Source organism: Pimephales promelas, chromosome 8, assembly GCF_988280905.1.
Source record: "Pimephales promelas chromosome 8, fPimPro1.hap1.1, whole genome shotgun sequence".
NCBI lineage: Eukaryota > Metazoa > Chordata > Actinopteri > Cypriniformes > Leuciscidae > Pimephales > Pimephales promelas.
The window spans coordinates 17,686,174-17,700,661 of NC_142776.1; the positions used below are offsets into that span (position 1 = coordinate 17,686,174).

At 37.8% G+C, this 14,488-nt stretch overlaps 1 protein-coding gene and 1 long non-coding RNA gene across 6 annotated transcripts in view; both read right to left on the minus strand.

Moving 5' to 3' along the window:
* Positions 1 to 14,488, minus strand: part of LOC148977703 (uncharacterized) — a 271,661-nt gene that overhangs the window by 12,787 nt on the left and 244,386 nt on the right. The window lies entirely within an intron of this gene.
* Positions 1 to 14,488, minus strand: part of septin9b (septin 9b) — a 152,293-nt gene that overhangs the window by 4,407 nt on the left and 133,398 nt on the right. For all 5 annotated transcript variants that reach the window (XM_089134102.1, XM_089134103.1, XM_039691392.2 and 2 more), the window contains 6 exons: positions 13,710 to 13,838; positions 13,508 to 13,589; positions 13,250 to 13,387; positions 7,550 to 7,667; positions 2,060 to 2,155; positions 1,777 to 1,873 (listed from right to left, as the gene is read on the minus strand). In XM_089134102.1, coding sequence (XP_088990228.1) covers positions 1,777 to 1,873; positions 2,060 to 2,155; positions 7,550 to 7,667; positions 13,250 to 13,387; positions 13,508 to 13,589; positions 13,710 to 13,838 — 660 coding nt within the window. The remainder of the gene's footprint in view (positions 1 to 1,776; positions 1,874 to 2,059; positions 2,156 to 7,549; positions 7,668 to 13,249; positions 13,388 to 13,507; positions 13,590 to 13,709; positions 13,839 to 14,488) is intronic.

Genomic DNA, 14,488 nt, shown 5'->3' on the forward strand with positions numbered 1-14,488 from the left:
AACGCACAGGCTAGGAAGAGCAGTCACACGCAGTTCAATGTAATCTTGGTGTAAACGCAGAAAGCAAGCGGTCTGGGGAAAAAAAGTTCCTGTGAAAAAAGTTCCTGGGACAAATAGTTCCTGGTAATTGCGGTGGAAACGCGGCTAAAGGAACTAAGGGATAGTTCACCCAAAAATCACACTTTAAAAAAATGTTGGTAACCCATTGACTTCTATTCTAGGAAAAATTATATACATATGTTAATCAATGAAATCAATGGTGTTGTCAGCTGTTGGGTTACCAGCATTTTTTAAAATATGTTCTTTTGTGTTCAACAGAAGAAAGAAACTCATACAGGTTTGGAACAACAGAGGGTGAGTAAATGATGACAACATTTTTTGGGTGAACCATCCATTTAAGTAACATCACATAAAAAAAATGTTTGAGACAGTGATTGTGTGCATGAATGCATGCAGACTCTTAAAAGTAATTTTATGTACAGTAACTCACATTAATTGAGGATTTTTTATTTTTATTTTTTTTGATTCGGCTGATTTTTCGTAGTTAAAAAAATAACATGCAGGGGAAAATTGTCTAAAAGGTCACGTGAGCTGATCTGTGTTCCTTCCTATTGTTAATCACATTTTCATTGTAAATCAATGACCTCCGGTCACTGCAAATAACTGTTAGTGTGAATGCCAATTTACCCTTAGGCTATGTAACATTAAAGGCATCTTAATCATAATACAACTGCACTTACAGCACTTTCAACAGTCTTCACATATTAATGCTATATGATAGTTACTACTTTCAATCAATTAACTTTTACCACTCTCTTGTCCATGCTAGATGGAGCTTTTCGATTGATTGATCGTTTTCTATGTGGACTAGTTGTTTGAATTCTGGGTAACTAAGATCCAGGTCCAGGAACTTGATTTGCTCTTGGCAGCAAGAATGAGAACCACACAGATGTGAATGTGCATATTAAGGCTATAAATTTAATAAAATTGTTTAGAAATTATTTTAATTATATACAGCAATTAAATGTCATATATTTTGTAGTTAACGTCTCATTCAGTTCCAACTTATTCTAATAGAAATATTCTACATTTCTAAAACAGCTATAAATGCAATACACATTTTCTAAAGCTAAACTATAACTAGACATTTCAGATGTCTTATTAACTTAATTTGAATCTTTCTGGTTGACTTTTTATTGCAATGGTGTGATGCCCTTCTCAGTCCTGATATTTGAATACATGTGACATATACATGTATGAGTTGCATTCAACATTAAAGTAATCGGATACATTAACTTAGCCCTAGTGTGTAAATGTATATTTGTCTAAGATGTCCTCTAGAGAGCATTTGTGATGTGGCTGTGTAAAATCCTACATTATGGGGACCAAAAATGTCCCCACAAGAAAAATAATTTTGTGATTTGCAATTTTTGTGGGGACATTTTGTCCCCATAATGTTGGATTAGCCAGGTAACACGCATACAACACTTTTCTTCAGTCTTACATTTTCTTGCCCAAACTCACATCTGCACATCCTCTCAGTAAGCTTTCTTCTTGGATTAATGTCCTGTCCTTCTTTTTCTATTTAAAAACACCTTATATACAAAATAAGTGTTTTTTGTTTGTTTGTTTATTTGTGGGAAGGGTAGGTTTAGGGAAATGGTTAGCTAGATAGAATACAGTTTGTTCAGTATAAAAATAATTAAATCTATGGAAAGTCCCCACAAAACACAATGTGTGTGTGTGTGTGTGTGTGTGTGTGCGCGCGTGTACTACCTTCTACTGTCCCCCATCTTGTTTTCCTGCCCAGAAGTCTTTTTCCATTGACCTGATATTCTTGATCACTTCCCACCACAGCAAAAGGGATCATCTCCTGTTACACACATCACATGGATACCCTCAATATACAAAAGAAACAGTTGGAATAACAATATACAGCCCAGCCAGGCTGAAACAGAAGACTTACTCCATGAAGTGTGTCATACACAAGACAGCTGTTTTCAACGCATACGCCAATAAAAGTGACAGTGATAAAGATATAAATGACAAGTGGACATACCCTAATCTTCTCATTAATCAGTCTGTCTTCTGCATCCTCATCAAACTCCTTTTGAGGATAGATGTCGATTTCATTGGCTCGCAAGTCCTCTCTTATCTGCACATACACACAGCAGAAAAAAAAAATCCATTAATCAATGTTTAGTTATTAGTTTATTAATGGAGAACATGTATGCCTGTGCACAGAACATTAGGTTATTTGGTTATTTATGAGGCATCCTATACAGAAAGAGGGGTAATTATTTTGTCAACAAAAGAGGCCGATTCATTTTTTTGAGACAAAATTAGTAAGAGTTCTTTTACTTTTTTAAAAATTAGTAAGAACTCTTGTTAAACACATTAAGTTAAGGCATTAAGTTAAGGCAAAATCATGAAATTAAAGAAATAGTTCACCTGAAAAATAAAATTATGTCATACTGTACACTAATTGAACACTTGGAATATAGTGTAGTCATATGAATCGAGGGTTTGGAGCTAGAGGGGCGTAAGTGGCTTTTAACAAACTTTACAGGAGAGACAAAACAAAATTTTGACCACACTTCAATCACCTGTATTATTAAAATGTATTATTAAAATGTATGGCATATTAAAGGGTTAGTTCACCCAAAAATGAAAATTACGTCATTAATTACTCACCCCCATGCTGTTCCAACCCCGTAAGACCTTCGTTCATCTTCGGAACACAAATAAAGATATTTTTGATTGAATCTGAGAGCTGGAACACTCTTCCATTGGCTTCCTAAGGCACTGGCTCTTGACGGCCCATAAAGTCATTAAAGAAAATGTTTAAATGTTCCATGTGCCTACAGCGGCTCAATTATAAGTTTATCAAGCGACGAGACTACTTTTTGTGCGAAAAAAACATAAATAACGGCTTTATTCGACTATTCCATTACTTCCTTATTGGCGCATGCGCGAGAACTGAGACGAGGACGTTCTCATTTGACCACTTCTTGTTACCGGCTGCTCACCGCTTAGGAGTTTTACCGCCCCCTACCGTATAAGATGATGATAAGGCACATTGTCGTTTTTTGAGAAGATTAAAGGCTTTTAAGTGCACCTTGTAGTGCGGAAAATACGCTAATTGAAAAGCGTACAGCGCGCATCTTCCTCTGCTTGTAAACAGAAAGTTTTGCACTTCCAGCTATATCAGCACATCATCTTATACGGTAGGGGGCGGTAATACTCCTAAGCGGTGAGCAGCCGGTAACAAGTCGAAGGAGAACGTCCTCGTCTCAGTTCTCGCGCATGCGCTAATAAGGAAGTAATGGAATAGTCAAATAAAGCCGTTATTTATGTGTTTTTTTTTCGCACAAAAAGTAGTCTCGTCGCTTGATAAACTTATAATTGAGCCACTGTAGGCACATGGAACATTTAAACATTTTCTTTAATGACTTTATGGGCCGTCAAGGGTCAGTCCTTTAGGAAGCCAATGGAAGAGTGATCCAGCTCTCAGATTAAATCAAAAATATCTTTATTTGTGTTCCGAAGATGAACGAAGGTCTTACGGGGTTGGAACAGCATGGGGGTGAGTAATTAATGACTTAATTTTCATTTTTGGGTGAACTAACCCTTTAACACAATGAATATGTTCTAAAACATTTTCAAAAAAAAAAAAAAAATCAAATACTGTACGTAAGCCTTTTTGTTGCTTTATTCAATACAGTTTGATCTCAGATAGGTATTTTTGGCACCATTGGATAGAACTCATCGAGACTTTTATTTTGATATAAAGAACTCATATTCGTCCAAAATGCCACTTACGCCGCTCTGGCTCCAAGCCCTCGTTATGTTATGTTGTTATATAATGTTATGTTCAAATGAGTTATATACTACTATAGTATTTATTAATATTTTGAATTCTCTTTTATTTTTATATTTTTGATTTCACTTTAAGTTTAGTTTAAGTTTTAGTACTTAAAGGAGAACTCTGGCGTACAATGAACCTTTGGTCTAATAAAACATCGGTACATAGTCAACCGTTCTCTGAAATTTGTTTTCATGATAATCGAATGTAAAGAGTTTTATCTCTAAAATTGTTTAGCGTATAATGCTAGTAATGGGGGCATTGACTAAGTAAAAAGAAATCACTAGTTTATACCACTAACAAGGCTCAAAATAGCCCCACACTAACGCTGTAACATAATGAGGCTCCATACATGCAAAACGAAGCATTGAGAACTTTGTAAGTATAAAGACCGTTTAATAAGAAGATATTTTATGAAGACAGTTCACTTCGCGAATACAGACAGGAGCCATCTTAAAAAAATAGCCTCGATAAGTCGAACCACGAACGTCATGCTGAGTGAACTGAACTGTATGAAGTTCAGCGAACTTCTGAACTGTATGAATGGCGTTCGGGGGATTGGCTTATCGAGACTATTTTTTAAGATGGCTCCTGTCTGTATACGCGAAGTGAACTGTCTTCATAAAGTATCTTCTTAATAAACGGTCTGTACACTTACAAAGTTCTCAATACTTCGTTTTGCATGTATGGAGCCTCATTATGTTACTGTGTGAGTGTGGGGCTATTTTGAGCCTTGTTAGTGGTATGAACTGCCGATTTCTTTTTACTTAGTCAATGCCCACATTACTAGCATTATACGCTAAACAGTTTTTAGAGATACAACTCGTTACATTCGATTATCATGAAAACAAAACTCAGAGAATGATTGACTAGGTACCGACGTTTTATTAGACCAAAGGTTCATTGTTCGCCGGAGTTCTCCTTTAAAGTTTTAGTCGTCATGCTTTTACTTGTTATATATATATTTCTTAGCTTATATTATTAAATATTATTTAGCTTTCATTTTTAGTTTTATTTTATTTTCATTTTAGTACTTCAACTTACTTTATTTCAGGATTTAAAATTTTCCTTAGTAGCTCTGTCTATTTATTATTATTATTTTTTTTTAAATTTAGGATTATTTCAAACAAACAAAAAAAATGTAATAGTTTTAGTTACCAGTGCTAGTAAACACTTTTATGACACTTTTATGGTGTGGTTATTTATTTATTTATTTTTTTTTGTCATTTTGCAACTCAACAGCCTAAAGCCCCCTTCAACTTCATTATAACGAAATGAGCACCCAGTAATTCATGTTTTCTCCATGTGTTTTCACAGAAGAAAGAATGCCATACAGGTTTGGAACGACACAAAGAAGAGTAGAAGGGTGACAGAATTCTTTTCATTTTCTGGGTGAACTTTTCCATTAGTGACGCATTCTCTACTGTATATTAAGGGTCACCACGCCATCACTTTTCAGATGTCAAACTGAATAATCGTAACCCACATGAATTCAGACCTCTGGCAGTGCAGATTTAAACAGGCCATTGGGAGAATAATGAAAAGAACACAGTGAGAGAGCTTTCAGCCTGTGGGAGTCTTTAATGAATGACGAAGAATCAAAACTACACCCTTCACAGAATACACTGAGGCGGTGTATGTTTTGATTCTCTGCTTCCATGTGCTTGATGTCCTGAGCTGAACATTAAAGCAAATAAACCAGACAAATTCAGGAAGTCCACATCAATGTTCTCAAGGTTGAAAATAGAGTCACCCCACTCTCCTCTCAGGTCAAAGGCTGCGTGGCGTGGAGGGAAAGAATTGTGCACCACACAGTCAAAAAAAAAAAAAAAAAAAAAAACAGTTGCGTACAAGCCTGAAGAGCTTCTGGAGCCTACAGTTTGTTCCATTTGGCAGGTGAAGCAAATGTTTGGAGAAAACAGTAGCTTGTACGCCCTGAGTTTCCTCTGGCATCTTTTACAATGGCAAAACCAACAGACGAGGTGAAGTATGTGAAGGATAAAGTTGCTTTCATCTACTACACGAGCACAAGCCGACATGTTGATTGAATAAAAACATAAAGTAATAATAAATTTAATCACTCCAATCAGTAGGCAATCACTTAACTTTAAATTAACATACTAAACAGCTGGATACATGCAGTCCTCAAGATCTCTTCTTACGTTTGGTTACCCTGTTATTTTTGTACACCAAAGAATAAGTCATCAGTTCACATGTTTGTGCTGGTTTATGGCAAACCTCCATATGCTGTACCAACTCCAGCTGCCCACTGCTGGATCTGTCCTGTAAACTGCCTCTACCAGCCTTTGAAGTTCTGCCGAGTTACAGTTTAAGTTGAGGTCAAACTAAACACAAAATGCATCACTGGCCCCTGAACCCAAAAAAGATCCCAAAAATACTCAAGATCTAGGTTCTAGGGCGTTTCCTTCATAATTAAGAATGTCCAAGCATGATTGAAGTTATTTCCACACATCAGTTCTACAAATTATGGGTGGTTATAGAGAGGTTAAATTATTATAGGATAGAAAACAACTAATAGTACAATTAAGTAACAAAGTACCAGCCTATATTGCAAATGTAGTCAAATGCTGAAGTGTGTTGTTAGGCATGTGCCACATATTTTATTTAAAAAGTTATTTTCATTAATGTCATTGGCAAATGAAGGTGGTTGAACCAGCTGTGCATGCATTACAACTTTGCCTAGTTGCAATATTCATTAGAGAAGAGGTGCCATTGCAAGGAGGAAAAGTTGTTATTTAAGTGGACACATGAATTTAATAATAATATGAATAATGATATAATGTATTTTAAAATGCTAGAACATTGTTCCAGTCCTAGATGATGATTATTTGGTACAGTGTTGTATCATTATGCACATGGCCAAGACTAGTCTGTCACTGTTAAACTGTACTCATCTCCATACCGGCGTGACTACTTCAACTTCCAAAAAGATGGAAATGGACAAATACTCTTAATTTTCCGATCCAATTTGACATGTAATGCTGCCCGTATCACACACTGTTCCTTCGGCTAGAGGAGAACTGGCCCCCGACTGAGCCTGGTTTGTCCCAAGGTGTTTTTTCTCCATTCTATCAACTGATGGAGTTTTGGTTCCTTGCCACTGTTGCCTTGGCTTTTGGCTCTCTTAATTGGGGACATTTAATATTCAACAATATTATTGTTCTGTGTTGTATTATTTTCATGTTATCACTGCGAAGCTGTTTTGATACAATAAAAAGTGCAATATAAATAAAGGTAACTTGACTTGACTCAACATGCAACAAGACATGCTCAGGGGGGAAGAGATTTGCACCAATTTACACCATCAGGAAAGTGATTGCCACAGATATTTACCCACAGAGATTCTGACAGACATTGTGTGATGACAGTTTGTAATGAGGTTAAAATACTTAAAGAAAAAAAAATGTGATCATTATACAACCTGTGTAGATTCTTGGATGAGTGAGGCAAAATGTCCTTATATTAATGGAAACATGCCATATGCTCCCAAATAAATTCCTTTTATGACCCGGGTGAATGACATAGACCAGAGGTAAAAGACCCTCACCAGCAATTTACAAGGTGAGCAATTGATGTAATAAACAAAACAAAAGATGTAATAAAACCTCTTATAATACATTTGGAAGAGGTCCATTATATACTCCATATATCTGTGGAACTCACCTTATTTTTGAATAAGTCTCTCTCCTCCAGCGTCAGTGTGTCCGCTTTGGCAATAACAGGAACGATGTTCACCACTTTACTTAGGTGTCTCATAAACTCAATGTCAATTGGCCGCAAACTAAAACAAGGAGGAAAACAAAGCAAAGCAATCAGACTCAAAATGGACAAATTGAAGATCATTGCGTAATGTCCATTCAGTCAGTCTTTAAGTAGTTGGGGGAAACGTATTCACCCTTATATCAATCTGATTTTCTTTCTTATGTGGAACAGGTTGACACTGGTCGAGCTAAAAAATGACAAAAACCAAACAGCACAATATTATAATAATTATAATATAATAGCATATTGCTGCAGTTCTGAAATCTCATTCATTTTTTCATACCTAAATATGTTATGTTATTGGTACTTGTTTGCCTCATAACAGTCATAATTTCACCAATTCAAATATACACTCACCTAAAGAATTATTAGGAACACCTATTCGATTTCTCATTAATGCAATTATCTAATCAACCAATCACATGACAGTTGCTTCAATGCATTTAGGGGTGTGGTCCTGGTCAAGACAATTTCCTGAAATGAATGTCAGAATGGGAAAGAAAGGTAATTTAAGCAATTTTGACCGTGGCATAGTTGTTGGTGCCACACGGGCCGGTCTGAGTATTTCGCAATCTGCTCAGTTACTGGGATTATCACGCACAACCATTTCTAAGAATGGTATGAAAAGGGAAAAACATCCAGTATGCGGCAGTTCTGTGGGCGAAAATGCCTTACTGATGCTAGTGGTCAGAGGAGAATGGGGCGATTGATTCAAGCTAATAGAAGAGCAACTTGACTGAAATAACCACTCCTTACAACCGAGGTATGAAGCAAAGCATTTGTGAAGCCACAACGCACACAACCTTGCGGTGGATGGGCTACAACAGCAGAAGACCCCACCAGGTACCACTCATCTCCACTACAAATAGGAAAAAGAGGCTACAATTTGCAAGAAGAACTCACAAAATCGGACAGTTGAAGACTAAAATGTTTTGCCTTTTCTGATGAGTCTTGATTTCTGTTGAGACATTCAGATGATAGAGTCAGAATTTGGCAGAATAAACAGAATGAGAACATGGATCCATCATGCCTTATTACTACTGTGCAGGCTGGTGGTGGTGGTGGAATGATGTGAGGGATGTTTTATTGGCACACTTTAGGCCCCTTAGTGCCAATTGGACATAGTTTAAATGCCACAGCCTACCTGAGCATTGTTTCTGACCATATCCATCCCTTTATGGTCACCATGTACCCATCTTCTGATGGCTACTTCCAGCAGGATAATGCACCATGTCACAAAGCTGGAATCATTTCAAATTGGTTTCTTGAACATCACAATGAGTTCACTGTACTAAAATGGCCCCCACAGTCAACAGATCTCAACCCAATAAAGTATCTTTGGGACGTGGTGGAACAGGAGCTTCGTGCCCTGGATGTGCATCCCACAAATCTCCATCAACTGCAAGATGCTATCCTATCAATATAGGCCAACATTTTTAAAGCATGCTTTCAGCAGCTTGTTGAATCAATGAAGTAGAATTAAGGCAGTTCTGGAGGTCAAACACAGCATTAGTATGGTGTTCCTAATAATCCTTTAGGTGAGTGTAGTATGTCAAAATCCCACAATTGGCTTTATGCACAGCTGCACTACTTCCTGAACTTAAGACAGCTCCTTATTTCCTGTCTGCAATTATTGGCCGAACTTGATTAATTCAAGGTGTGTCTGATTATTGTTGCCATGACTACTGAGGTCTGGCACACCTGGATTAATCAATTTGTCCAATAATTGCAGACAGGAAACAAGGAGCTGGCTTAAGTTCAGGAAGTAGTGCAGCTGTGCATAAAGCCAATTGCACATATTGTTGGAGAATAATGACTTGTTTCTCGAACAAAGCTCATATAACCTAATTTGTATGGACCACTTTTGTGGTGATTTTTTGTTAAAATAATAGCAATAATAAAAATAAATGGTCTGAAGAAGAAAAACATAAACAAACAAACAAAAAAAAAACATGAGTTTGGAACAACATAAGGATGAGTAAATAATGACAAAATACTTTTTTGGCTGAAGTATGCCCTTAAGGATATGTTGAACTTTTCTCTGTGCTTGTGACTTTGCATTACTTGAACTAAAAAACTTGTACATATAACAAGCTGGCATGTGTATTTAGGTCTGCTGGGTTGATTTGAGTGTACTGCATTCACAACCACAAGGCACAAACAAACAAGTAACACAGACATACAGGGGTTGGACAAAAAAACTGAAACACCTAGTTTTACTACACAATAATTTGTTAGAATGGTGAGGGCCTCATTTTGCATCCAAATACAGCACCAATTGACAGATAGAAGTCCTTCACAGTGACCAGAGGGATTATAAGCCGTTCCTCTTCCAGAACAGTGTCCAGGTCACTATATGATGCTGGTGGACTCGCTCCAAAACACCTCAATAATATTCAGATCTGGTGACTGTCAGACCATGGGAGATGTTCAACGTCACTTTCACCTTCATCAAACCCTTCTATCACAAGTCTTGCTGTGTGTGTTGGTGCATGATCATGCTGATACACGGTTTGAGCATCAGGTGCTCATGATCCTCCAGAAGGGTTTGGTAGTCCTCGGCAGTGTCGTGTCCATCAAATACAATCAGGATTGTCATGATATTGGAGCTCAAACCATCACTGATCCACCCGTGCTTCACTCTGAAGATTGGCCGCCAGGCATATAGATGTGAAACCTCCAACATTGGCCAGTGTTTCAGTTTCATTGTCCAACCCCTGTATTTAATATCAGCCCGTTCTCATCCCAAGGCGTCATATACTGACGCTTTTGACAATGCGTATACATCCAACACACATGGCACCCTTTAGCATCAATAAGAGATACAGATAAATATGGGCCAGAAGGCGCCTCCTAGTTGTCTAACCCTAACCCTGGCTAACCCAGACCTAAACCTACCCAGAACCGAAGTCTGTTCTATTGATGCTAAAGGGTGCCATGTGCGTTGGATGTATACGCATTGTAAAAAGCGTCACTATATGACGCCCTAGGATGAGAATGCGCTGTTAACATCCAAACATCCGGTTCACTCATCTAACATGACACACTGCATTTTGTCTTTTTAATAAACTGGAATGAACATGCACAGAGCTTCTTGGTCCAGAGGACAAAATCTGGACACAATCTGGGCTTGTTTACTATCACATGGGGAGTACTGCACAGCTTGAAGGCTTTGAATATCTGTTGAGTGCTAAAACATAAATATATAACCATTACCTTAACAAATGCGGTATATTATATGATGTTAAAAAGTGTGAGCCCACAAAACATAACTGAGGTTTTGAACTGAATTGAATTTTTATCTTCATGTATATTTGAAAAGAAACTTATTTCATTATCTTATTATCATTACTTTGGCCAGCAGCCATATCACCCTGTAGCCCAAGACTGGTTGCCCACAGAAGCTAAGCAGGGCTGAGCCTGGTTAGTACCTGGATGGGAGACCTTCTGAGAAGGCCAGGTTGCTGCTGGAAGAGGTGTTAGAGAGGCCAGCAGGGGGTGCTCACCCTGTGGTCTGTGTGGGTCCTAATGCCCAAGTGTAGTGATGGGGACATTATACTGTCAAAGAGCACCGTCCTTCGGATGAGACGTTAAACCGAGGTCCTGACTCTCTGTGGTCATTAAAAATCCCAGCATGTCTTTCGAAAGAGTAGGGGTGTAAGCCCGGCATCCTGGCCAAATTTGCCCAGTGGCCTCTGTCCATCATGGCCTCCTAATCATCCCCATATATACCAATTGGCTTCATCACTTTCTCCTCTCCACCAGTAAGCTGGTGTGTGGTGAGTGTTCTGGCGCACTATGGCAGCCGTCGCATCATCCAGGTGGATGCTGCACACTGGTGGTGGTTGAGGAGATTTCCCTCTCTATGTAAAGCGCTTTGAGTGTCCAGAAAAGCGCTATATAAATGTAATGAATTATTATTATTATTATTATCAGATGCACATAACTTGAATGAGCCCTGGCTGGGAAAATACCAATTTGATATTTGAGCACCTACCCATATCTGTCTCATTGTTATTTCATAGAGGAAGGAGTCACCATCTGTGGTGTATAGTTCTGAATTCACTTCCTGTTTTCCAATAAACTGTATGGAAATGGCTAGCCACCAGAGTGCAACATCCCCTAATGAGACTATAAAAGTCTCCACAAGGTCTCAAAGGATCTGTGTGCAAATTTGGAGCCAGTGCTGACAGCTGATTCTGGGATTTGATTAACAACTACAGAGTTTATAGTTGATTTCTGCTTTTCTGAAAACATGATGATTTAAAAGTGACGAGCCAAAGAGCCAAATACTGACAGTGAATTGTGGTCTTGATGTCTGATGCTCAAACCCTGAAGGCACTTGACAACATACATAAAAATCTGTAATATTACACGCAAAAACATCCCATTGCTATTACACAACACTATTCAGGGCTGGAATATTGGAATATTGGCATAATAATAACTAACTGAAAAACATACATCTAGATGTTTTGTGGCACTGTGTGTGTTAAATTGCTTAAAAGCTTAAGTTACATATCATTTAAAATACACAATTGCTGCCATAAGTTCAAGAACTTTCTAGAATTCTCTGAAAACTGCTACTTATGCGAGGTTGGTGCAGCTAAAATATGCAGAGATGCCAAATTAATTTCATGTGACATGATTGATAGTATGTTCTTGTAATGTATAACCTCATAGTGTACATATTAACAATAGTTGTGCAAATCCCACTCTGCAAAATTGGCTCCACCCATACTTCCGCTTATGCTCTTGAGGTGAATGGAGCTGTTTCCTGGACACAACACAGGCACTGAAGTCTGTGTGACTTATATGACATGTTGCAAGACGAGCAGCTGTTCAGATATCTTTCAAGCATGCAGCAGCTGTGAGACAGTATCTAATAACAGTTTGCACACCAACACACATACTCATAGAAGGAAATGCCCTCTTTAAAAGACTTAACCCCCCACCTCTCCTCTCTCCTGCAGACACTATACACATACCTAGAAAACAAGACAGCAAACTACTTGCAGGACCACACAATGTTATTTTTCTTCTAGCCCCATCGAACACACGTAAACACACACACACATCGTGGTTCCACACAGTGAAGATCCATCTCAGTGATTCGATCACAAGAGTGTTTATGCCTTCTATCTATCTATCTATCTATCTATCTATCTATCTATCTATCTATCTATCTATCTATCTATCTATCTATCTATACATACATACTGTATTAATCTATACTGTATAGTATTTTTTTTATAAACTCAAAAAAACAACAACAAAAAAACAACAAAAAAAAAAACGTGTGGATCCGAGTTAAATAAACTTGCAGTTCAAGTTTATTTGACATTCCATAACAGTGATGCACTGTAAAACTTTCATATCTTGTGCAGCAGTTTGTTGAGCAAAATGAAAAGGTTATATAGTCACTTCTGTTGTATATTCATTGAAATGGAAGAAACTGAAGAGAAGACTAATCATGCAGATTGTGACTTGTAACACAACTTTTACATAAAAATATGAAAAAAGAAATTGCTACATAGACCTAAAACCTATAAAACTTAAATAACAAGGTTGTGTGTGTGTGTGTCTGTGTGTCTTTCTCACCAGTGTCCAGTAGGAGGAATAAAGTATATGCAGCAGTGGACTCGTGAGTCTGGAATCCTCTTCTTCCTGTCGATGTTGATTTCTTCCTGTAAATACTGTTCATAATGTGCATTAATGAACTTCATGATGGGCTGCCAGCTGCAAACAGATCAGAGAGACAGGGAGACACCAGAAAACACATGATTGTACACTCCATGTTATATATATAAATTTCCATAGCAGGCATCAGTTCTGACTGATAAATAAGGAGATACTTACCAGTTCTCATTGTTTATCTGGTCTCCAAAGCCTGGTGTATCGATGACGGTCAGCTTCATTCTCACTCCTTTTTCCTCAATATCTGTATACAAATAAGTTTAAAGAGGTGAATGTACACTGTAGATAACCAAACTTATGAGAAAGTCAGAATTGTTAAAATAAGACTTCTGCTTATCCGTTTTAGTTCATCAGGCCTTTTTACCATGACTGATGGACTTGATTTCAATGGTCTTGGGAATTCGCTCTTCCTCAGTTGTCATCACAGATCTGCGACTCACTTTAGATTTAAAAAGTGTGTTCATTAGTGTGGATTTACCTAGACCACTCTGACCTGTACAAATGGAAAGACAAAACAACAACAACAAAATAAATTAAATTGAATGAATAAAGTATAGTACTATAAAGTATGTACACAGGCACACACACACACACACACACACCCCTCATCATAGTGTGGACTATAAAAGACCCAGTATTTCTAGAGGAGGTTCATGGGAGCAGCTTGTTGCATCTCTCAGTAACATCTAATAAAGCAAGAAGCTTTATTGCTGCTGGAATTAGTTGAGTGTAGCAGCCAGGCAGATGCTCTCACTGCAGAAAGCATTAACCATGTCCGATTGAACATTCTTGTGGGGGTGGGGGGGGGGGGCATATTGGTGGGCATGTAACTGATAAATAATGAACTATAAAACCCCTGTAAGTAACCTCCAACCATTAGATGTTTGCAAATGTTTGAATATATTCAAGCTTAAAGGAGCTGATAAAAAGTGATTAGAGGATTATAGTTACACAACAAACCTCAGAAGACACTCTGCAAACTGACAAAATCACTCATCAACAGCTTAAAGAACACAGGACATTAAACAGAGGTAAACCCATGAACACGCCTTGAATATTTCTGTAAAGCAGCTATTCATATAGTCACTTACCAAAGTACTGGATACAAACATCAATTTGTTCATTCAGAGATACAAAAGCTTG